This window comes from Anas platyrhynchos, chromosome 5 (genome assembly GCF_047663525.1).
Source record: "Anas platyrhynchos isolate ZD024472 breed Pekin duck chromosome 5, IASCAAS_PekinDuck_T2T, whole genome shotgun sequence".
Taxonomy (NCBI): Eukaryota; Metazoa; Chordata; class Aves; order Anseriformes; family Anatidae; genus Anas; species Anas platyrhynchos.
In genome coordinates, this window is record NC_092591.1 from 31,983,518 (window position 1) to 32,008,968 (window position 25,451).

At 40.5% G+C, this 25,451-nt stretch overlaps 1 protein-coding gene across 7 annotated transcripts in view; it reads right to left on the reverse strand.

Annotated features, from left to right (window-relative positions):
- Positions 1-25,451, reverse strand: part of CSTPP1 (centriolar satellite-associated tubulin polyglutamylase complex regulator 1) — a 78,623-nt gene that overhangs the window by 47,595 nt on the left and 5,577 nt on the right. For 3 of the 7 annotated variants that reach the window (XR_011809664.1, XM_027459374.3, XM_072038710.1), the window contains exons 2-3: positions 21,692-21,794; positions 5,028-5,158 (exon numbers count right to left, since the gene is read on the reverse strand). Coding sequence is in view for 6 of the 7 variants with exons in the window: in XM_027459374.3 (XP_027315175.1) it covers positions 5,028-5,158; positions 21,692-21,794 (234 nt within the window). In the remaining variant the exon portion in view is untranslated. Of the gene's footprint in view, positions 1-5,027; positions 5,159-7,103; positions 7,259-9,775; positions 9,818-9,949; positions 10,102-21,691; positions 21,795-25,451 lie in introns of those variants that run through there. The other 4 variants (XM_021268460.4, XM_021268463.4, XM_021268462.4 and 1 more) reach the window with 4 other exon arrangements.

Consider the following 25,451-nt stretch of genomic DNA (forward strand, 5'->3'; position numbering starts at 1 on the left):
GTGAAATGCATTAAAATGCATCTTTCAAAGGAGCTGGGAGAAGTGTTCTTTCTAGCTCTTCTCAGTCTTCAAGTTACATGAATCATGCAGATATGGTATTTCTTTAAGTTCTGTAAGGAGTCTAACCTTCCCGGTGAACCCAAGAAGACCTAGTCAGAGCCACATACCACTCTTCTCACTCCCTGACAGATACGTGCTTGTGATACGTCTTCTCTCCAGAAGCTCCAAAAGTAGGTAGACTTTCAATTTCTTAATTCATGTGTGCAGAAACAAAGCCATTACACCATGTGATGAATGTGAAAGAAACAAGCGAAGTATAGAAGATTTTATTTCAATACAAGCAGTAACCGTACTTTGTCTGAAGGGGAGGTAACAGCCTGCAAAAAGGATTCTTAGCCAATATACTCCAGCATACTTTCTGCAGCAGTTTTATGCTTCAGTGCTGTGTGGATCTAAATAAAGTGACAACCACCCCTGCGTGCGAGGATAAGATCCTGTATCTGCTATTGAACCATTCTAGGACTATATCTAAAGTATCAGACAGGAACTATTTTTCCTGGAGGCAGTTTTAAGTTGAAGGTTTTTAAAAAAGAAAAAAAAAAAAAAAGGAAAGAAAGAAAGAATGAAAGAAAAAAGAAAAAAGAAAAAAGAAAAAAGAAAAAAGAAAAGAAAAGCTGTTGAAAAGCACCAAAGAAAGCTGGGTCTCTAGAAAAAAAAGTGCCAATGATCCTGACTGAGCTTTCTGTTTGCTTCTCAATACATCAGGCCTGGAACAAGTTTCTCAGTGCAAAATTTCTCTAATTGGCTGGAAAGCATTTAAGGAAAAAATCTTTTTAATTAAAAACAGAGAACCAAAAAGACATGAAAGCCATGGGGGTTGGGAGAGGCATATGTTGACCTTATGAAGCTTCACAGCAGAACTCTGCAGGGGCTGTTTAAACTGAGAAAGCACAGTTTTAATTAAAGAGTCCTGAGGAACAGACAATTCAAAAGAGCAGGTCAGCTAGATTCCAAGAGGTCAATTTAAGCATAAGAGGAGGGAAAACAAGACTTCTGGTCATTTCGCCTTCCTCTGGGAGAAATCTGTTTCTAACCAAGCATTATGCTCTGTGTTTCTCAACACAGAAACTGGCTGTCCCTCTGACCACCTCCATGGGTGTTGTGTATCATCGGTAAGTGTTTATGGGATGGAAAAAATTTTGTCAAGTCCACCCCAGTTTCTTGACACCGGGTCACATTCTAAAATAAACCCAATTGTATTTTTTCCCCAGTGCATGGAATCCCAGATATGCTTATGCATACTTGAAAACAAAACTCTGAACTTTGCTAAGCTTTGAAAAACAGTGGGAAACCCTGTCAAAACCAGATCCGTTACATTGAAATCCTCCTCCTTTTTCTTTTCCTAAACTTTTTGTTTACTTTTTGAAGTGTGCTATGTTGCTAACACATTTAGTGAAGCTAGTGATTTTTCCTTGCTATTTGGAGACAAACTGAAAAATTAATCCAGTCTCCAAACAACAGAATGCATGAGCAACGTCACTAGAACTGATCAAGTATTAGGGCTAACATACAAAATCCTAATATAAAAGGTGCTTCATTTCTCCAAGAAGAACTACATGCCTTTAATTCAAAAGGATAAGGAATTAAGCAGAAGGGTAATATCTACAGGCTGCCAAGGGAAACAATAATTTTAGTTCATTTCAATTAGTGTATGTAGGGTTCTGCACATGCACTGATTATGAGTATTGCTCCTGTTCAGATCTCTCTTATTGACCCTTTGAGAACTCATGGCTAGATACATCTGCTTGGGTGAACAAAGTGCACCAAAATCAAGACATGCTTATTTCAAGAATTATAGATCAAGTAGTAAATCCTACAGGGAGAATTTCACTGCATTGAGCAGAAGCAATTAGCAGCCATATTAGTTGGTCAGTTCACTCATTTGTGAAATATTGCCTGCTTTTCTAAAATCCCAATTAAATTCTCAAAGTTGGGAATTTTTATTTATTTGTTGAGATTTTTATACACTTAGCAATCACATTGTCTCATAGGCATCTTTAATCTTATTCTCTCTTGCTTCATCCAGAGTGCAAACTTTGATGCAAGTTCTTGTTTGCGTTGATCTACATCCTCAGAGCCAGCATTTATGCAGTTTGTACACACCACAGATAGAGAAAACTAAGAAAAAGACATCCATTCGCTTCTAAAACAGAAATTCAGGTCTGGAATGAAACTGAAAAGAATCGAAAGGGATGACTGGCACCAAACACATTTGTGGCAAAGGAATAAACAACAACAGAAACTTTCCATTCACCTGACATAGTGCACCAATTGTAGAGAGACACTAGTTCCCTTCTCAAAAGCTATATTCCAGGATAATCTGGAGCAATACTGCTTCTAATTCCAGAACTGGCAGGTTGTTTGCCCTGTTATCAGTTGCATGGTGTAGGATTACCATAAACAAAATTTCTGAACAGGACTCTTAACTTTTCTACCTCTTGTACGTAATTAAATTAAAATTATCCTAATTGTATCAATGTAAAATGACATGCTGTAGCAACAAACTGTCTTTAGGTAGAGTTATGATTCCATGCAAACTCATAACTACGTTTCTTTGATATATACATGCAGTCTTGCATTCTCATTCAGTGATCATAAAGAAACAACTAATTTCTGGAATAATCTAATTAGAAGACACTCTGACAGCCATGCTTCTAAGGAAAGCTCCAAGCTGAGAGTCTTACTTGCTTTGGTTATCACTTAAATTTGACTTTTTCTATTGTAACAAGACATATTTTGTAGTTTGGATCACCGAACTAACTTCTGATTGCTGTCATTTGTTGTATAACATTATTTCTTCCTGCATTCACCCCCAAAACGTCTTATTTCTGATAAATATATCCAGGTCTAGCCTATGCCTGAGAGTGGTAACAATCGTCTTTCATCTGCCATGTTATAGAGGTTAGGTCGCAGCTGCTTCTTAGTAAATTGAGTTTAGTGGTTAAGAGACCATGGATGTTCTGAGTTCTCTTATGCACAAGTGTAGTATTTTGATTGCAGATACAGAGTAATTCCTTTAAGAAATGAATGCCTGTTACATGATGCATTAGGGACAATAAGCTCAGAGCAAGTAAAACTAAAATGAATTAAAGCAAGGTTTGAGATTGTAATTACTGATATCAAACCAGAGAAGTTGGACTGAATGGCTGAAAATCTTGTCAGCAACTTCTCTAAAATTGATTAATTTCTACCTCTAATTAACTTAAAAAGGAAACATATATAAACAATGTATAAATATACAGGTAAACATGTCGTATTTGCTTAGACTAAGAAATACAGCCACTGGACTTTGAAGTCAGAAAAATATATCCTAAGCTCTTTTAAAACCATAACCAGAGTATAGTAGCATTCACCTGAGCTTTTTTTCTTATGGTCCTCCCTTTCCTTTCAAAGTACCTTGGTGGTTACATTTTCATCCAAGACCTTTTCCATATTCACATAAAACTCCTCTGAGTATTGACTTATTATGTAGTCAAAGCTTTTAGGTCCTTTCTAACAAATCCAAGTACCTATCATCTGGCCAGGTCAGATGTTAGATAGACAAAGTCTGGTGAGAACTTGCATTGGAAGTACAACAATTGGTACCTTCCATCACATAGCTTCTCATTTTGTCAACAAGGTTCACCACTGACAAACTGCAGTTCTGGTGGATGACTTCTTCACTGTCGTCTCTCAACTCTACTACAGAAACCTGTTCCAGGAATCTGTACTCTATCTTTCTTGACCAAGACCTGACCTTACATCATAGATGTCTTCACGGCATACTCATTAGATTAGTACCATACAACTTACCTGGTATCTTAAAGGTGTTATCCTTAAACCAAAATAAATGATTTAGAACATAACAGAACTATGACTAGCAAGAAGGTGTTACACACAGCATACCTAGCCACCTCAGTAGCTAATTAGAGATTTTGTCATGTTTAACTACAATTGTCAAATTTCAAAGGATCTAAAACAGATATGTCAAAAGTCATCTCCTTATTTATACTCTTGGAAACTGTTCATCATAATCAGAAGCTTTGCAAAGCTTAGCTAGAAGTTGAGTATTTATCTGTATGTACAAAGATGGTTCTAGTCTTCCCTGCTACAAGAAGTGAGGCTGAATAGCTTGAAACAACTGAGGCTCATAGTCAAAAAGAAACCAAAAAGCAAAAAACAAAACAGACAAACAAACAAAAAAACCAAACACCACTAAAATTCATATTTGTACAACAACGTTTAGTATGTTTGCTTAAAATTTTAAACTGAAAACCAAACCAAAACTTAATTTTAGTTGCATGTAGTTACACGAGTTTATTTTGAACTCTGGCCAGTTCTCCAATACCTAATCTACAGTGTACAGCATAAGAATAGCTAGACAAGATAGTACAGTGCTGAATGGTTATTTTGGCATTGAATCTTTTTCCTTGTGGGTGGGGTTGGGGAAGAGGTCACACAGTTGTCAGTGGTCCCTGTTCCATAGTCATCAGGGTCCTGTAATGTGATCTAGGAGATGTTCCAGGACTAGCTCAGGCACAGCTTAGGCTGAGCTAGTTCACCACCCTACAGCCCAACACCACTGTAACTCCTACCTCCTGCAGAGCTCATGGTCAAAGCACTGGGCATTTAGTGCTCTCAATCTGAATACAGAGTAGGAAGCATATCTCCACAACTGCTATCCCACTCCCATCCACTGACGCTCAGCACTTTTTTTTTCTTTGCATCCCCGTGCACAGTCCCACAAATGTCCTCCCTCCGGTCTGTTGTTGCTCAACACGCTGTTCTGTAATGGAAGGAGCACAGGCAACAAGGTGCCCCTATACTAATTTTCACATATTTCACAGGGTACTGTGATTATGTTTCCCTTTTTACAGCATTAGAACATTCAGCCAGTGTGCAGTGTCAGTATTTGTATTGTACTAATAGCCTAGCTAACAATTTTGATGTCAATATAACAAGATAGCAGCAGATGCTGGAATACTTGCCTCCGTTTTTCCCCACTGTTCGGAAACATCTCCAGAAGGTCCGAAGAAAAGATGCTCTGTTATGAGGGGTAGCTTGGACAAAGCTGAACTCACGGAACAAAATGTGTGTTCCTTGACGCACACTGTTAAAACTGTGGAGATAAAGTAAAAACAACAAAACGTTAGAAAGCTGAACCAATGTGAATGTTCTGGGGCCAGCTGGAACAGTAGCAAAAAACCACTGGCAGTTATATTTTGTGAAACCAAATCTCTAAAGCTTATATCCATCTGTTCTCTAGAGAGAAGACTATTTGCAAAAACCACACATTGAAACTTAATTATAGGAATTAAGGGTTTGTCAAAGTAAAATTCATTCTAAAGAATCCCAGCAAGGGGTGTCCAAGAGCCACTTAAATTCTTGAGACCAATCCACTGGAAAATGAGTGGCTAAGAGTTACTGTTGTTTGTCTGACCAGAAGATGCCTTTTCTTTTAGCACCATTTGAATTTCATTGCTATTCTCACCAGTTTTCCCCGAAGCCACAAAATAACAACAAAAATCTTCTTCAACAGAAGTCTCAAGATTTTATTTCTAGGTTACTTGACTGAGACATGACTGTACTGAACGTATAAAATCTGCTTTAGTTGTCATGAAAACTAGACTGGCACCTCCCTAAATAACACTTTGCACTAGTCCATTTTGAAAATAGTAGCTGGTCATTATGATGGAGAGTCAATTTGATATTCACAGTCTTGGATTTTAGTACAAATTTCTCATATTTGACTTGTAAGCACTTCAGGGTAACTTCTTATGGTAAACATTTGTCTTAAAAAGGTTTCTCTGAAGTGTAAGAAGCTCTCCTTTGGGTACGGTGGAGCTCAGCATGTAAGAACAATAGAAATGCAAATACAAACATTATATACCAAAGGTACAATGACAGGGTTGCCTCAAAGATGGATTTTGCGCATTTCTCTCTGAATCATGCAAGTGGGACAAAAGCTTTCAAACACTCCAGAGAGATCATTAAAAACATTCACATGGGACAGCAGCTTAACTTGCCTGCACAGTGGAGAATTAATGAAAAGATACGAGCTTATCTTTCATCACAGCAGAACCTCTCCGTAGGTAGCATCTCCGCAACAGAAAAAATCCAGTGGTCAGTGGGAGCCCATTCAGTTTGCAATTTTAAAATCATCTTCTTAAATATAACTAGTTTCAATCACCTTTTTATGCTGCCTAGCATAGAAAAGGGCCTCACATTTCAGAGAGAATTATACCAGAGATAGCAAAAATTAAAGCCATATTATCAGTTTAGGGGGATGGGAGGGTGGAGTGGTTGTAGCCCTCCTATTCTGAAGGGAATGCAACTCACATAAAATAAGTACAACCACATTATGATTAGAAAACACTCATCCTTGAATCCTGGAAATCAGGAACACTTTTTTCTGTAAATATCATGAACAAATTGATTATTTCACATTTATGAAGCCTTACTCATGTACCTGTGCTGTGCAAGCCAGTGAAAAGCACAGGCATCGTAGCAAAAGATTTAAGTAAATAAGTAGAACCTGTGTCTGATCAAAATATCCCAAAATTAGAGGAAAGAGCTCCCATGACTATCATTGTAAGTGAAGAATATTCACTACAAAGTGTTATAGCTCATTATTTAGAGGGAAGAAGTACAGAGCAAGGGAAAGAAACTTGCTTTAAATCCCACAAAGCAACTGTGACAAAGCTGGAAATGGTATTTCAGATCATCTCATCCCAAACCACAACCTATAAGACTTTTTTGATTTCTTATTTGCATTGTTTTGTTGATGATTTGACAGGCTGATGGAAAAAAAAAAAAGAAGGGTACAAATGAAAAAGAAGCAGCTTGGTATAATTGAAGAAGGCAGCTTTCAGAAAGATGACACATAAGGGAGATATATAGGAAGAGGAAAAAAAGATGAAGGCAAGAGTACGGTTGTACAGACCCCTGAGGGAACGAGAAAGAATACTCAAAGTTTAAATCTGAGAAAGAAATAGGGGGAGGTTAGCTGCACAATGATTTATCTAAATGTACCCAAGTTATATTGCTCAGAACAACTACAGTACCTACACCAGCTGGAAGCAAATCCTGGCACATCTATAAGGGAAAGTTCCAGACATGAAGCTAACATACTATTAGCTCACAGCAGACAGCTCTGCTATATTACTCCTTAGTCCTAATAAGAGAAAACTCAAGGCACTTGGATTTTCAGCACAGGATGGCTCTAAAGCTAGCAGGCAGAAGGGAATGATATCATTTGTTGTTGCTTACTCGGCTATAAGAGTGGGTGGATATGTTGGAACACAGCACACCTGCGTGTACTGACAGCCAAGTGCCGTCAGCTAGTTGAGAGAAGAGGCACATTGCTTCTTTCGTTCCTCATCTCTTGCAATAACATTTCATTTAACTATACAATGGGAGGATTTTGCCCCAAAAGCTCATGTCTGCAACCACAGGAGTTAGTGTTATCTCTGTTAAGATGCTGCATTTCAGAAATTACTTTATACATTCTTTTTTATAGTTTGCAAGTGCTCAGCTCAATGGAGAGCGCCACCTCCTGCAGCCCACGGTGGAGCTATCCAGCAAGCAGCCCACTGAGATCAACAGGTCTGTTCTCAGGCAGGGTCAACACCGCTACCAGGGACAGGAAATATCTATTTCAAACATATTTTATAATACTTACATTAATTATTTTATTGTGGGTAGAGAGGCAGTACAAATCTAACACTTGCACCTTTTCCATAAGGATGACCCAGAGATGAAGTTATCATTAATGTGGCAAGTAGCAATGGCCTGCAGGTAAACTCTGCTGAAAGCAAAAGGAATGGTGACTACCAAAACCTACTGCAATTATTTCAACTGCATGTCTGCAGTGTGACCAACACATTACCTTTGATTTTAATATACACTTGAACAGATGTCTTTTCCAGTTTCTTTTGAACACAGGAATAAAAGAAGCTGCCCTCCCAGAGGAATGGTTTAAGTAAGCAAGATATCAACTGCAAGGCAACAAACTTAGCTCGAAGATTCTCAGCAAGTTTAACAGCTGCTGAGGTTCCTCCCTTAGGATTGCTCAGTCTTTTCCTCTATCTGTCCTCCTCTCATGGAACAATTCATACCCTCAGCAAAGTCAGGTGGCCATAGCTCAGCAGCACATTGTGCAGGAGAAAGACCTACAAACTAGGCTGTCTTTACAAGCTGTTAGTTTGTCCTCATTCATTTGAAAGCAGGCTAGTGAACCTAGAAATACAAGCTGGGAAAATAACTCCTCACTTATCTGGTTAACTCCTCCTTTCCCCCCTTTCAGGCGTTCAGCGTGGCCATTTGCAGAGAATCCTCCTAGAAGAAAGCTTAGAAAGTTTCAGAGTCTTCAACTGCAGAACTAATGGCTGTCTTGGCCCTCTACCTTACCAGTAAACAGTGTAGACAAATAAGAACACTACCAGAAGTTATTAATGACACGATTATGTTTGTCTGAAATAAAAACTGAGACCAGGCAGTGAGTTGAACGTTAACACCAGTTTACTGCAGACACTCATATTTCACACAAGAATTGTTACACAACCAGGTAATGTGCTAAGCTTCTCATTCACTTAAGAGAATATTCTGGGGAAAGATGGGACAGGTTTAAAGCAAGGTTCTTGCTCAATGGGAAACTTTGAAAATTTGAAGAAGCTTTTGCAGTAGGGACCTAAAGGTCTTCCATTTTCACTCCTTTCCATCATGTGCTCTAGAGCAGCCAACCCAAGGAATCAAATCTCTTCCGATGCCACTGCTGAGAAAGCTGCATCTTGCAGCACACCCAGTCCATGCTTGGGGGATGGCACGTGCATGGGAGAAGAAGAAAAAAGTTTTGGGAAGAGACTGATAAAACAACCCCAGCTCTCAGAAATGGCTGTGCTGGGAACCCTCGCACTCAGGTGCTGCTTCTCCAAACAGAGCTGCTTTCAGTAAGGCTTTGTCTTTTGTGTAATTACATTTCGGCAACTTGCCAGAGTTCAGAAACTTTCAAGCACTCTTTTCAAACCTTTGGACTTCTAAATAGATTGTAAAAGTCCCAGGATGCTATGGTAACATCCCAATTGAAACCCACTGCAGTAGTTAGCCTCTGCCTGCTGAACTCGGGCAAAGCCAAACATGCACAATGCAGAGAGAGCCCCGTGCCCTGCAAAGGACAGAAGTTTGCCAGCGCCCCGCTGTCCCCCTAACAGGTGCCACCTTTGGTTACTGAATGAGTTCTCAGGGCCCCTTCTCTACTAAAGCAAGGAACAGGGACCGTTATTCCTTAACTTACACCATACTGCTTTCATTTTCCACCAAGAGCATGATGAAGGAGGAAAAGCTCACTTTGCTGGCTTATGCTGCTTCTGCAGAGGACCTGATGTCAACGCTGTGGGTATTTCAGGGTTCGTTTTTCTTGAAACACACTTTGGACTGGCTCTGGTTTGGTCTCCTGGACTGCATGCTCATTTGCAGTTGGAACACATCTTTCAGTTTAGTTCATCTGAAAGGAACCCAGGTCACGAGCTCCAAGTCTGCTTCATGGTGTGAACCAAAGCACAGTAAGTAGGGATAATCAGGAGTATTAGGATTAGAAACTACGGTACAATGGGTAACAAAGAACTAGCTCTAGCAATAGAAAATACTGGAATTCAAAAGACCTTAAAGCTCAGGCAATTTCTGTTGTTAAATAACTCATCCACGCACAAAGCATCCCAAAGCGACCAATCACACTTACCCAAGGTTTTGCTCCAAAATAGCAAAGTCAGGTTTACCTTGCCTGGAAAGAGCCCAGACAGGGGAAACATTTAAAATAATGGGCATCACTGAGAAAAAAATCCCAGATATACTGCTACGATGAATAAAGTACTACTGAATGAGCATAGTTTAATGTAAGATTGCTGTTCCTTACCTATTTAAGTTTACTAGGCTACGTGCAAGATGCAGACCAATCATTGGATTATTTCTTTAGCTATCACTCTTGGAAGGTAGCAGAGAAATATCAGCATTCCTCAATGCAAAGCTGTTGTACCAAGTGCTTTGTGAAATTCCAGAGATATTAAGATTCAGGACAATGAAGTTAACCTAAAAGAAATCAACATCTTCCTCTAATGAAATTAACAGTGCTTTTTAGGCACTTCCTTTGAAATGTGTTAATGGTATTAAGGTGAAACAGATGCTGACAGTTATTCCTGATGGCTGACTTTAAGGAAAAAAATCCTTTTTTAACAACTGGGCAGATAGGAAATCATTAACACTTAACATTTTGGTGCGACTGGGTGATGTAACACTGCAAACAGCCTTTGTGGGTTGTTTTTTTTTGCAATCCATTCTGTTTCACCCACTCAAGTTTATTTCAGCTGAGGGGAGCGGAAAGAGAGGAAGGAGTGACACAAATGTTAGAGATTTGTTTTCAGGCTTTCTGGTGTAGGCCCAGGGATATCTGTATTCATGGCAGCATTAGTACAGGTGGTACAGAGATTATCCCCAGTACCATCTGAAAGGAAATGAAGCACAGCACCTGTGACACAGCTCAGATAGGCAGCAAACAGGCCTTCTTATGTTGCTTTGTATCAAATCAAACCCTCTGAGACCAGTCTACAGATTCTGGAGAAGGAAAGGATAAAAAGAGTTGCTGTGCTTGCTTTTTATTACCTGGAATCCCTTTATCTTTTTAGAGTCCCCTCCCTTGATTTTTCCTGTGCTAGGTCAGTAATTTAAGACCTTGAAGCTTTCAAATCAAAAGCTAAAATGACCTTACTGTGTTGAATTATTAGCCCAGGATTTAAAAACAAAAGCAGCAAATGGGGGCTGGGAGGGGAATCTCTTAAAACAGAGGCCTTTTGATCAGAGCAGCATCCTGCAGTTTGCTGTAACTCAAGCTGGCCATTCTTACAGAGCAGGAATTAAGGACTCCCCCTGCCAGGCAGGGCCCTATTAAAACACAATAGCTGCTTGAAAAGAGTAAGGCAAGCTGATATGGATATAATAGGCCACATACTGAGGCCCCTTTCTGCTTTGAAATAAAGCCGCTGCTTAGAGTTATGAGCTGGGAAATCTAGTATTTGGAAAGATGGGAAGGGCGTACAATGGCAGGCTGTAAATAGCCGTGCAGAAGCCCTCCAAGGTGCTTAAGGAAAAAGTAAGGAAGCCTTCAGAGATAAGCATCAATCACCACGAGTAGCTTTTTCAGTCTGATCAGGTAATTTCAGACCACATGGTGCTTCAGTGAGCCTAGAAAGGTCTTGCTGGTATAAATGGAGGTTTAGTTTTTACAGCAGAATACAAAAACCCAGCGTGTTGCCCACTGCAGTGACGGCTGCATGAATGCTGTTAGAACAGGTTTTAAGGAGATCACCACATTGCTACCCAGCTTCCCTCAAAAACCCTTGCCCTCCTTGTACCTCAAACATTAAATAAATAAATAAGTAAAATGCAGAATTATAACTACACCAAGGAAGGTGCTAACTCTCCAGCTAATGTGTTTAGTATTTGTTCAAACTCGTCTAGGTAGACATTTCTTGGGAAGAAGAGGGCTCTGTATTGAACTGCTCAATAACCTTCGCTATGCAGATGGCATGGGAGATTCAAGCCTTCAATAAGCATTGCTAACACCATGAACTCCATTCTTTGCCTTCTTTTATTTAAGTGGATATTTTGTTGCTCTACCTGTCACACTGTGGAATTGATTCACTATCTCTGAGACGCTACAGCAACTGTTAAGGGTACTGGGGGCAAGGGTGAGAGAATGGCACAAGGAAGAGGAACCATTAAAAATGCAAGCATCACAAGGTAGCAGTCGGATTACTTCCAGCCGAACAAATCTGGAAGTTGCTACGGAATTGACAGTGGCTGGAGATGGAACTTGATACCAAAAAGTCAATGTCCATTGAAAGAGGAGTGTGAATTTGAGAATCGCTGAATGACTGAACCCATCTTGTACCATTGAGATCAAAGTAAAGGCAAACTGGCTTCTCAGAAAGGTGAGGGCCTGCTTGTTCCACTCTGCACAGTCTCCTGTAGGTCATATTGCCAGACAGTTCAAGACAGCTCTGTTATAATAAATCAGACTTTTAATTAGTTTAAAAGATATCAGTACAATCGCATTATGATGGTGATGATCCACAAACCACTGAAACAGAAACTCACGGCTGTTTTAAAAGGAGATTCAATGCTGCATGGTTCTGCCATGCGCGCAGCTCCAATATTTGCTTTTTTCAGTCTTGGTCAGAATGGAGAAATTTAGAAGAAAAAAAAAAAACAACAACCAATATTCCCTCACCTGATTCAGTTGCACTGGCAAGAACCACAGCACATCAGAGACTGAGCAGCTTCCAGGATTTCCATCATGGCAACAAATGAACACTGCCAGAATTCCTCAGCAGAGATGAAGCTTCATCATTTTATGTTAATGTCAGGTCTGCATCTAGAGATTGCTGAGCTAAACCACTTTATGCCCACTGCTTGGCTGTAGCATTGACGAGCTACTGTTTGTCCAATTTATTTGATGAAATGCAATGGGATTCATTTTGTCAGACATGAGATTACTGCAAGTCTCTGAGGCTAACATTCTGGAATCTGTATGGTTTCAACACTATACAACAGCACAAAATCTCAGGTTTACTATTTTTAAAAAGGAGAGAAAAGGAAACTAACTAGAAAAACTATAAGGCTTTCAGCTGCATGCTATTCTTGGGTACGCAGAGACATTTAAGGGATTTTACCTTGTAAAGGATACAGAATCCTATAATAGGATCTTGTTGCATCCCATGCTGTAGGCATTTGCTTATTTTTACCGCTTGGTATACCCAGTTTATGAGAAATTTTACATTTGTTGGCCATGTTCTTAGCAAGACAATTGGAAATGCTCCTCAAAATTTCCTTTAACACCACAACATTTTACAGCCTAAGAACGAACACAAAACTTCTTCCAATATCCCCAAGACAATAAATGCCTAAATTCTGTTCCATCTTTTCTTAAAGATCTTTCCAGGACAGATAAAACATTCCTCAAACTTACATTACTTTATTCTACTTTAATACAGTCTTGTAAGTTTAAATGGATGGAAGCCAAACATTCTTCTGAAATTGATCTCCCATTTGCACATAGTCTAGATTCATGCCAAAATGCTTCATTAAAACTAGAACAAAACCAAATGAGGTTGTAATACAGGGGAAGGTATAGTTAATACTGAAGCCATCATGTATATGTATGTAACAGTGGTTTTCTTACAGTTTGAGACATCAAAAACTGTTTTGGAGGAACTAGTGTGTTCCAAAAAATTTCCTTACAGAAAAGGAAGAGACTATGACATGTAAATTCCTAAAAAGAAAAAAGAGTATAGTAAAATGAAGTTACCAATGGGTACTAAGCTTCCTCCATTATTATGCTTTTCCAGAGTTCCTATTTTCTCCTGCATTTCTACTGAAACCCCGGTGCCAATTACACATTACTAAAACAGTTTTCTTCAAAACATTTACAGAAGCTGCAGGAAATCCAATCCTTACGGCAAGTGACCAAGCATGACAAGAGATTACTCTTTTATATACACATTGCAGATTGTAAGCAAAAGACTGTAAATAGACCCACTACATCTGTTGTGGATAAGTCACTATTTGCCTCTTTTTCCAATATATTCCAACCCAGAGTGACTCAGCAAGCACAAATAAGCCATTTTCCAGAATGATGGAGAAAGATGTTTTTCAAAGTGATCTCAGCATTGAGTGTTTACTTTGCATTACAGAAAGCTCTGCTCCAGAGCTTCCCTCGGTGGAAGACAGACAATATACGATTCTGACTTGAGGGCCCTCTCGCTTCTGCAAGAATTCAGACTAAAGCAGAGCAGAAATATGTGATCAGAAATGCAAGAACAGGGAGAAGGAATTAAGCATCAAATACCACAGATATAAAAACAAAACAAAACAAAACAAAACAGTAGACAGTTGGAGAAAATAAAATGAAACGAAAGACCCTGTAGCGTCCCAAAAGTAACACAGTGATCATCTATAAAATACCCAACTGATGAAATAAGTTATGGCGAAATAACCCCAAAGAACCCATGTACAGGAGTTTCCCTAAAGATGTTCTTAGGAATTGCAATGACTTACACATCTATTTTGTTGCACTGCCAAATGCAGACAGCAGGGGTGGACCAGGGAGTAGGAAAACTGAATCACAAACCAAACAGATCAAGTTAAAATTACTTCTGTTACCTTCTAATCCACATGAGAGTGATCAGTTTTCAGCATATTGCAGGATCTCATCCTTTTCAATTACTCCCTAAATTATTCAAACTGTTCCAAGAATAAATTTGTACATTCAACGTATCTTAACAACAGCCTGATATTAACTTCCAGCTGGGATCATGCATGTGTGTCCAAATTTGCATTAGTAACATTAACAACTACACCAAAAACTAATAAAAATTTGGAAGCATAAGCAGAATTATTACCTAAAGCTAGACAGAGGAAAATACATTCAAACCTAGCCCAGAGAAACAGCATAAACATAGATAACTCAGATACACATCATCCTACCACTTACACCATTTGCCAGGTTTCTGGAGTTCACCTTTTGGAAAATTTCAGATGTCTGTTTTTCAGGCTCATTAGCTATCAACACTGCTTATATGCAATTAGGTTTAGTGATCATTGAAGGCATCTCAGCTCTATGGCAAACGTGTTGCCTTTCAGCATTCAAGGTTATAAGAAGGCATACAGATACACCCAGCTATATAAAGGTCTTCTATCAGGCAGTCAGACCACATGTGCTGCAACATGTAGTTTCCATAATGTAAAGCAATAGTAAAGCAGCAAAGACTGCACTGATACACAGTGAATGCCTCCTGGAAGCATCACAATCTGACCACGCTGCATATGGAAGATGCAATTGCTCCCCTTCAGACAGCAAGAGCAGAGTGCAGCTCGGCTATTTAGAAGGGGAGGCTTACCTGTAGAGAACTACCCTGTGCTGCCACTGTGCTGATATCAAGTGCTAACGTTCCTATGTTATGGTACGTTTTCTAGATTCTGCTGTCATCAAAACAGTATTATAAGTTTCCTGAGTGGAATGTATTATCATACGCAGCATCAAACATAAACGTTGCCTTCTATGTTCAATGCTATGTTGCTCTTCTGACTGCAAGCTTCATCTGTTTGTCCTGCTTACCAAATATCCTCTTTATGATATTTCCCCCCCTCTTTCTTTGCAAGGGTTTGGATTCATCCAAGCGTCTCCTCACTTTTAAGATTCTCAAATATGTGGGAAAAAAAGTTATATTTTTGAATATATTGGCAACAGGTACAAGCTTCAGTGGGAATCGGTGTGTTATTCCCATTAATATATGCATTTTTTCCAGCTGTTTACTCAACAGCAGCCATCCCAATCAGCATACTTGTCAGGCTAGGACTTGTTGCAATGTTTGTTGCAAAGAAACAACTCTGGGAAAACTGGGACTTCACAGAACCTGCCTGTCAGATGAAGATACAAGTACTGTTCCAGCTGTCAAGCAGTTCTTTACCGGAAACATCAAGCTACAGGCAATCTACAGGCTCTGGACAAAATTTGTGTAATTTTAAATGACAAATGATCTGAGTTATCCACCCTCCCATATCTTCCATAGCTCTCATACAAAATATATGCCCTTACTCTGTAGGCAGGTGGTACTGAAATCCTTTTTCTGCTATGGCTTGGAGAAACTTCGATTATAATGAAGAGACAGACTTCCCGTTCTAACAAGTCTGCTCTGTAGAGACAACAAATGGACTTTAACAGAAAGGCTTTGTGTCCGTTCACCACACATCTGTGAGTGTAGAAATATGCAACTATTATATGTTCCCCAGGAAAATTTATCGCCAAATTCAGTCCTGCAAATCTATCTGCTCTCCGGAAACAGACACTGAAAATGTCTCGCTCGTAGTAACTCATTCACATGAGCTGCAAAATCTGCTCCTCAGAGTGCTTGGCACGAGTGCTGTCTCTCAGAATGCATATATTCATTCTCTCTCCACTGATAACTGAAAAGTGAAGGAGAGACAGGCAGCACTCATGTAGTGCCCTAGGGACCAAGGAATCCCAAGCAAGAGCCTGTCAGGAGCCATCACACACATCCCCCCAGCTGAGATTTTCAGCCCAAGGGGCTGCTTCACAGCTGGGTCGCTGACAGCAGCAGCTTCACACCTATCACACAGCTCACTGCAGGCTCACACTGAGCATGATAATTTTGTAGTTTTCTCTCCAGAGCAAAGAATTGCAGAAGTCCTGAGAGCATTTGAGGAACGCAGGAAATACAGTCTCACGAGCTATTGCAAAAATAGTGTGAGAGAGCTTATCAACATTTGCTGTAAGAACCTGAAAGAATTTTTACCTGCCAGATGCTGAGTTTCTCAAAACCAAAAAACACAGAATGAGGGGGAGGAAAAAACAACACAAAAAACACCTTCCCCACCAACAAACAAACACACACCCGCCCCAAACAGTCTTGCCAACAAGTTCTAATGACGACACCCTGCTAGACTCCATCTCTCAAAAAGGGAATCCAGTACAACCTGTCAAAGCCCTAAGGACCTTCTCACTACTGTTTTTGCTGTTTATACTACAACCGTACAAAGCATGGAGACAATGTCGTACAGTGCTGCATGCTGTAAAATACATGCAGTACAATATAATTCCTGTCTTGAAGAGCTTACACTATCCTTGCAAGCAAGATAGAACAAGTTACTGTGAAAAGGGGAAAGATACAGTGCAGATGACAGCAAGATGACGACGATAAGGCCTACGCACACAGAGGGCTGAAAAAAAAAACCAAAACATATGGCTCTGAGTTAGCTCTAAGAATCTCTCCTGTTTATAAGCAGATAATTCAGCTTATTTCCAGTTGTCATTCAGTGCTGCCTTCAGTGAGTGGCTTATTTCTCACAGGCATCCCATCTGTCCCATTCCTGGCCCTTCCCCTCTGCCTCTTCCATTCCCCCAAGGGTACTGAGACCATTTTAAACAGGAGGACATTGTTTCCTCTACACTTTTATTTAGCTAAAGAAAGGTAGACGTACAGGACTGAACAAGCTGAAAGCTTTTTTCTGATAACGAAGCTGGTGTCACTGCTATTGCCAGAGGAGGTCAAAAAAGCAGTATCACAGCTGTCCCTAAGGAATGAGTTCACCAAATTGTTCTAGCCAATCCAGAGAGCAGGAGAAAATGAGGCACCTTCATTACTATATTATTTCTCACCACGATAACATCTTCCTATCCCATGGTCTCAAGCTATATAGCACTGGCAGTCCTGTTATTCTGAACTAGATAAGTGTCCCTTAGTGTAAAAGTGCTCTACATAGCGGAGACCTGGGATTTTGAAAAAAAAACTCCATGCCAACCACACAACTGACCTAAATGCAGCATCCAGTCCCCCCTGACAGCAAACACACACATCACACACAGCTTCTCAGATAGATATTATCAAAGCAGTCATCAGAGAGCACATGAATGTGCACAAGATCCAGCAGGGACGCTTCAAGTTAAACCCAGCTGAAACATCCTTTTACATAAACAGGGAATCTTGGACATCAGTTTGCAGAGCCCAGCAGAGGCGATGAGGCATCTGCAAAACAACAGTAAGATGCCTTTCTCAGTTGTGCTCCAGCTGGCAGGTAAACCCAAAGACATTGCACCATAAACAAAGGAAAACAACAAGTGTTCTGGAAGAAGAACAAAAAAATATGCCTTTCCAAGGAGTCTTGAACAGAGCAGGTCATCTACCTGCAAACTGGAAAAGTTTCAAGCACACTGTTAGCACAGAAAAAAAAAAAAAAAAAAAAGGACTAAAAGGAAGCCTTTTGGTAAAGAAAAGTTTGTGCTGCTTCTTCTAGCTGAAGGGAAATAAGCACACAGCTTCCCCTTAAGATCCCAGAAAGCTTGAAGTGGGGCATGATGCACATTCCCTCTGAGTGATCAAATCCACTAGCACGGGGGCCCTGCTTTTCTTCAGTACAAGAACAATCAAGAAAACAGGATAATAAATAATGTATAGGAGGAACGTGTCCCTTTAAGATATGTTGGCACAGAAGATAGGCTGGAAGAAGTAAATCAGCATTAGTCCATAATTACATGGAGGGTTTTCAAGAGTCTGTATTTCATGGAGATTCAAAAGCAGAGCAGAGACTTCTTGGGTTTGTAACGAGCAAATACCAGTAGCATTTCAGCAGATCTATAAAATTTAGACTAGTCCTGAGAGAGGAATAATTTTACTCTTTAGCAAAAAGATGTGGATTAATTCACAGAAGAGTGATTGAGTCCTGTTCCTGTAAGAGCTGGGAGCGAGTCAGGTGAGAGAAGCCTCAAGGAACTCCCAAGATTAAAAGCAGATGTCCACATAATTGGGACAAATGAACAATTGAATAAAGTGGGTGAAAAAAAAATATCCTTAAAGACTAAAAATATTCTGGAAGGGGAGCTGCGGAGATGAGGGTCAGCCCTCTGCAATCAGCAATCAGTGCTAGGCAGTGAATAGCAGTGGAATACATAACCAGCCTCATTTCCTGAGCTAAGAACAACTCCTTGCCTGCAAAACACTTACAGCTTGATCCATACAGAGCTCTATGACCACCTAGTTTTCAACTCTGAAATTTCACTCAAATAAGCTAAACCCCAAAACCGAGTATTTTCTTAATAATTATAAGCTGTTGTAACTGGTACAAAGACTTGAAGTGACCCACGGTAATGTGTGATGGAAAGGCCACAACTGCTCTTCAGTGGTGAATTCAGTGAGGAGGGGTTGTCCATGCAACACCACTGTGTTGAACAGTATGCCCTCTGAAAAGGGTTTGGAGAATATCCAACACACTAACTTCACATCCTTGACACACTAACTTCATTATTTCTGCAAAGTTACAGAAGTTGTATTACTTTACCCTACACACACTTGAAAAAAATTACTTGCTTGGGCCTACCTCCTAGCTTCCTAAATTCTGGGCTTTTAGCCTGTGATGCTAAGCGAACACTGCACTGTCCTTACTAACGTGAAGGATTGGACACCTGAAAACAAGCTCTTTTATCTTAAATCCCTACAGCGTACTTCAAAATACAGACATGCCAATCCTCTCCCGTAGAATAACCTGGAACAAGCAAAACACTAGAACAGTACAAACAAACCTTAGGAATCTCACGAGTTATCTTAGAGTTCTAAGGTATTAAGATCAAAAAATAAAAATCAAGATCAAGCATAGCCTGAACAAACACTGACGGATGAGTGAGTAGAATTCCACTGGGCAGCAAGGACACACCACTTAGCCCTGGGAAACTGCCTATTCTGGCTGTCTCCATAGTTCTGATTATTTTTTCTCCACATAAGAAAGATTCACACATTCCACACGCTAAGAGTTTCACAGCTCTCCAAATCACAAAGGCTGTTTGTGCTTTGGTACAGGGACACAATGTCATCCGTTAAATTCCAGCTATACCACATAAAAAAAAAAAGACAGAAAAAAAAAAAAAAAGAAAGTGACAAGTTCTAAATTACTCACAGAAAAAAAAAAAATGCCATCTTTTTCTGTCTTTCAGAAAATCAGAAGCTCCATGGAAAATTCAGTGTGAACACAAAGCCATTGTAGAAAGCCATATCTTCGAAAATAAACAGGAAAAACATGAGCTCCAGCACTTACGTCAATCAGAGGGTTGTGCTCCGTGCTGATGGTTCTGTTTGTTTGTCGCAATGATCTGGAATTACTATTTATGCTTTCAGAGGTGGAAGAGGGCTAGGAAGTGAAAAGGTGGTGGTTATCAGGTCACGATGAAGAAATACTGCAGTGAAGCAACATCAGCAGTTTTTAAAGAGTGTGGTAGACCTCTTTGACCACCATTTAATTTTTGAAGTATGTATGTGCAGAAGTTTGGAAAAGGCCCTGAGGTGTCAGCTTGAAAGTAGGTGCAAACCAAACCCAATCTGGACAGATGCCTGAATGACAATTTAGACTAGGTATTTCAGAGCCACCTTGTTTTCAGTCTTGGTAAACAAATCCTGCTTAGGGTGGAGGTCATTATAGTTGTGCTCTTTATCTTCAAGCTCTTGTTTACTATTTGTTCAGCTGATTAATCTTGGTATTACTTTCTGTGGAAAGTCACCTGTATCTGATGGAGTATCATCATTCCCAATCACATCGTGTGCACAGATTGTAACTTTGTTTGTCCCCAGTACCTGCTCTCAGTGATTAACTCTCCGTAACTCTCACATATCAACGACTGCTACCACTGCAACTTGCTCAGAACATGGAAGTGCACTACAGGGAAAGGTTAATAGTAAAACATAACAGCCTTGTTCAGCTGTTTGATTCTTCTTGATTGTTCTGTGTAAATGCCTTTATTCTGGAAGTCGTACATGGGACTTCCAGATTTTGTAACAGGGACAATTCACTCCAAGTGAAAGCTGGAAGTACTTTGTTGAGAACAAGACAGATAAGGAACTACCAAAAAACATTTTCTTGTTACAATGCGACCTACCTAAAAGACTTGTTCTATAAACAGAAAAATGAGATAGCCCATATCTTACCTCCTCTGCCAAGCATGGACAAAACACACTGGTCTTGAGCAGCTTCTCACCCTGTTTCCAAAACCACTTGCTTTGAAAATTTCCACTCAGACTTGCTGCATAGTTTATTTTAATTACTACTATACCAGTGAGAATCTCTGGTATCTATAAGTTTAAAATATGCATGGGGCAGGAAAATATAATGTAAGTAGTCCAGACAACTGAAATAGCAAGTTAGATCTCATTTGGAGGTCAAATTGATGCTTCAGTTAAAAAAAAAAAAAAAAACAACAACAAAAAACACCTCTGGTCAGCTCAGAAAGAAAGTTGCTCCTGTGCTTTGAAATTCTCTTCCACAGACGTAGTACAGAGAGTTTTGTGAAATGCTCTGCACGTTGATTTGTCTCAGCAAAAGTTAACAGAAAAAGAAGCAAGCAAGCAGATTTTCAAATGGGCAAAGGACAGACTGAAACATACCAACTGCAAGCACACCCATTACCAAGAGATTTTTTAATGAAGCTGCCTGGAGACCTTGAAATATTGTGTAAGACAATAAATTCGCAAAACATACGGTGATCAGCTGAGTCAACATCAATAACGCTGAAGACTAGCACGCAGTTTCCCTCCCCCCTAAATCCTTCTAAACTAGTAGGAAGAGATTATCTGTGCTAATTATTATGTTCCTTTTAAGGACTTACACAGATTGTAAGGGAGCAAGAGACATTCTATTAAAGCATTCAGCATGATAACAATCACACAAGGAGACAAAACAGTTCAAATTCATGCTCAGAAAAAGAAAGAATAAGTGCTGCTGAAACCAGAAGCACTCCCTGCTTTTGATACTGGCCAACAGCCCTGATTAAGCCAAGCACAATTTGTTTTTTTTTAATATGCTTTTAAAAACTTTCTTCCCCAAAATGACTGCTTCACATGGAGGTTTGTACCAGGAGAGGTACCAAACTGTACGAAACCCATGCACGTTTCTGAAACATGCTCAGGCAGCCCTTGGCTAACCTAGTGAAATGCAGCATTCACAACATAATCAGCATGTGTCCAGCTCCATTCTCCATGTACCCTGCCTGTTTCCAAAAGCCCCCCTCAGGCTGCCCGTGTTGGCAGTGTCCTCGTGTACTTACTATTCAGTGAAGAACCTGGCAATGCCATACTGACTAATATCTTCTCTGTTCTCCAACAGCTGGCTCACTGCATCCTCCATGTACGTGAGGACATGTCTTTGAGCTGCAAATAAAAGACAGTAAGGGAGAGAAATTAGAATACAAGGGGGCCTGCAAAGCCCAGAGCCAGACTAGCCTCACTCTGTGCCTTACAAAAACAAACCAATAAGCATTTGCTCCCTCAGTTAGAGAGCAGAGCTTTAATTCTGCTACATATGGATAGTAGAACTCCTCACTTAAACACTGCTTTCATTCCTGGCTACACAGAGGTAGTCATTAACAGTGTGGACCCTTTTTTAAGTCCCCTGAGATTCTGCAAGCAAAGGAAGTTGCAGATGCAATGGAGTTGTCTGCCTTGCTGGAAAATGCTTACTCCTGATCTCTGTTCCGAGTCACAACCATCTTTCCCATACAGATCATCAATGCTGTATCAATGGGGTTGTTGCAGAGCTTTACGTGTTCCCCACCCGTCCCTGCTTATGAAGCCAAGTAGCTCTAAGGTTGTTCAGTAAAGATTTTTTCCTAAAGGTGCAACTAAAAGTACATCTGCTTTCACGCAAGCATCAATGAATGTTCTTGGAGTGGCAGGTGGGGAACAGTTCTCAGTGCCAAGAGAGATTTATATTGCTCAACAGTCAATCTCAAGTAACTGCCTAACCAAACGCAAGGAGATTTCAGAAGAGGCACATCTGCCAGAGCCCAACCACAGAACCCCGCTCGCTTCTGAGTTAAGGTAATTTGGTACAAGACAAACCATTTTGCTGCTTCTACAGGGGGCAGACTCTGTACAAGTCAAGCGCTTGCCAGGGAGGAAACAGCGCGGATTTGCCACTGCGAGCCTTTGATGTTTTTGGCTGGAAACCAACTCGGAGCAACAAAGAGCCGAGGCTGGGGTGATGCGCCAGCTAGCAAGCAGAAGACTTTCCAAATCTACAAGTTCAACAATCAGAAGACAAGTCACAACGAACCCAGGAAAATCGTTCCTAACCTGGAAAGCGCACAAGCCCTGTTCCCAAAGCACACGCCTCCATCCTAAACACGTATGCTACTGCACCTTTGCAAGTAGTGTCGTGTCCTAAAAAGAGCAGGAGAAAACCCTCAGGGGATATAGGAAAGGCAAAGGCTGTTCTTGCTCCTTGCCAATCTATTCCAGACTTGGCAGCATCATCCCCTCAACCAGCAACTGGCCAACCTCAGACCCACATCAATATTCTTCAAACCATTTTAATTTGTGCTTAATATCCTGGTAAGCGTCAAGCCTGTGCCACTCGATACACAGCGTGGAAATCCCTTTCATCTTAGTGTGGGGCAGGTGGACTTCAAGAGAGGCCCGGAAGTGATTATTCCCAGTGGATACAGCGATTAAAAGTATGTATGAACATTGATTGCTATCAGGGGATTTCTCTGCCTAGAACACTTTTCAGGACAATGGCAAAATTGGTTAAGCACACCCTGGAAAATACCTTGCAGCTGATAGCAAAATGGTGAGCCAAAGGTTCAAAGATATTATCTGGCACTAAAAGATACAGGGCGTAGCTTTATTTAATTATTTTAATGCAAAGGAATAAATTTAATTTATGTGAGTGATTAAAGAAAAATAGCTCTGCGCACCTGTGTCCCCTGAGGGAGGAATGAGTCGTGCAGCTCAGTCACAGTCTTAAGATAACAGCAACTGGGTAACTTTATTCCAGCCCATCCTTCCTCCCTCTTCATTATGCAGCCCATCTTACACCCAGAAACTGTCTTCCCAGGCCCCTCGTGGGCTGTCAGTGGTACCAGGTTAAGCCAGGAAGCCCTACTAGCAGCCAGCCTTCCACTCACATTGGTCTGCAAGCACTGTCTGAGTTCCCACTCAACTGTAAAACCATTTCCTAAACCTCGTGGGGAAGCATACGCACCTTTTGTTGAAGAGCCCCTATCAGTGAAACACATTTCTGTTATTTGGCTTGCTTGGAGTCATTAACCTCTCCCCGAAAAGACCAAGGGAATAAACAGGCACGGTCCTACAGTGCTGCACAACACAATAAGACCGACCTCTATAACAAAGACCTTTAAGTCTGCTCCTGGAGAATAAATTAACTTTCAGCATGGAATTTCAGCCATTTCTGTCACACGTAAGTGTACACAAATATGCACGGGTCACTACTGAATACAGTCCCTGGACAAAGGATATTTCTGTTAAGCTTTTTGCTGCATGGTCTCCGGATCCTGGCAAAGAACCTCTCTCCATATTTCCCAGAAGGTAGGTAGGGGAGTAGGGGAGGGAAGAAATTAGTGAGCAGAGAAGCTGAAAGAAAATAGCACTTGCAATCTACTTTAGAAGCCTCTCTCCTTGGCTCTTTGACTACTGTGCTGTTTTCCAGGTAGCACAGCTCACGGTGCCAAACCAAATTCCAGTTCTGGCTTCCTGTTCTCTGGCTGCCTAGTTTCATGGAACGGTACGAGCGGTGTTTTATAGCCCGACCAACTCGATCCTACACAAAAAAAGGCATAGAATATAACTTAATTTGCAGGCAGGTTCTAGCAGGCCAGGGAGGCAAAATAAAACGCCAGGAGTCTGGTTATAGCAAAACACGAGTGCCATAATTTATACAAATGGTACTTTCCATAACAAACACGGGAACGATACCGCAACATTACCTATTTATGCGAGCAGAGAGTTAAAAATCCATGGGGTCCTGTGCAAAATAAACATGATGATTCATAGCTTTTAACAACGTTTTAGATTCTTTGAAAATCTGGGGAGATGGAGTATTGGTATAGTCATTGCTCATACTTTTGAAGTTAACTTTGCAATAAGGCAACAAGTCCAAATCAGAATGTAAAGCCCAAATACTCATTCAACAATGCCATTACAGCTTGCTCTCCCTGCTCATTTCCTTCCTGATAGGACTCCTGTATACTGGAGCTTCCATGCACATTACCTTCATCATTTATTGTTTATGGCTTATTCCAACAAAAGCTCTTCTCCCTGCTCATACAAAACCTTCCTAGGTAATGGATCACGCAACCTGTATTTGCTGAGCTCTTCCCCAAACATGCCCACACCCCACCATCACTCACATGCTCAAGGTTCAAAGTGAATTTTGGAATTAAGGCACTCTGGCTCAAAACCAAGTTCAGGGTTGAATAGTGGCTGTTCAACTCAAGCATGGCCAGACCAGGTCATACAAGTTTCCTCCAGCTTACAAGAAAAAGGCAAACAAGGATTACATCCACAGTCAGTCCACATTCTCTGTGTACTCTGCTACAACAGTTTACATGACCCCAACTAATTCCCTTTAGCTGTAACAGTACCAAATCATGTACTAAAAACAGTCCTTTCCTAAGTCTGTGAGCGACCTCTTTCAGTCTGCTTATGAGAACAAACAGTCCTGGTAATCTGTAGACTTGATTACAAAATATGCTAAGAACAAGCATTGATACTTGAAAAAAATCTTGAAGGAAAAGGAAAAATGAATGCAAATAATACCAATACATGAAACAGAATATGTGTCTTGAAATTCTCAAAGTCAGAAATTCAGGAGCAAGGAAGGAAATACATGTCACCTTTAAGTAATGATATTGCATTTATGTATTTTATTTTTTTTTTTAATTACTGGTAGTGCTCAGGAACCAGGAGGATTAAGACCTTACGTGCGCTGTAGCACTGTTCACAAGAGTTGCGTAACATCTGCTTCAGCACACACTGGCAACACGATGGAGTTAACCATGCTGCTTC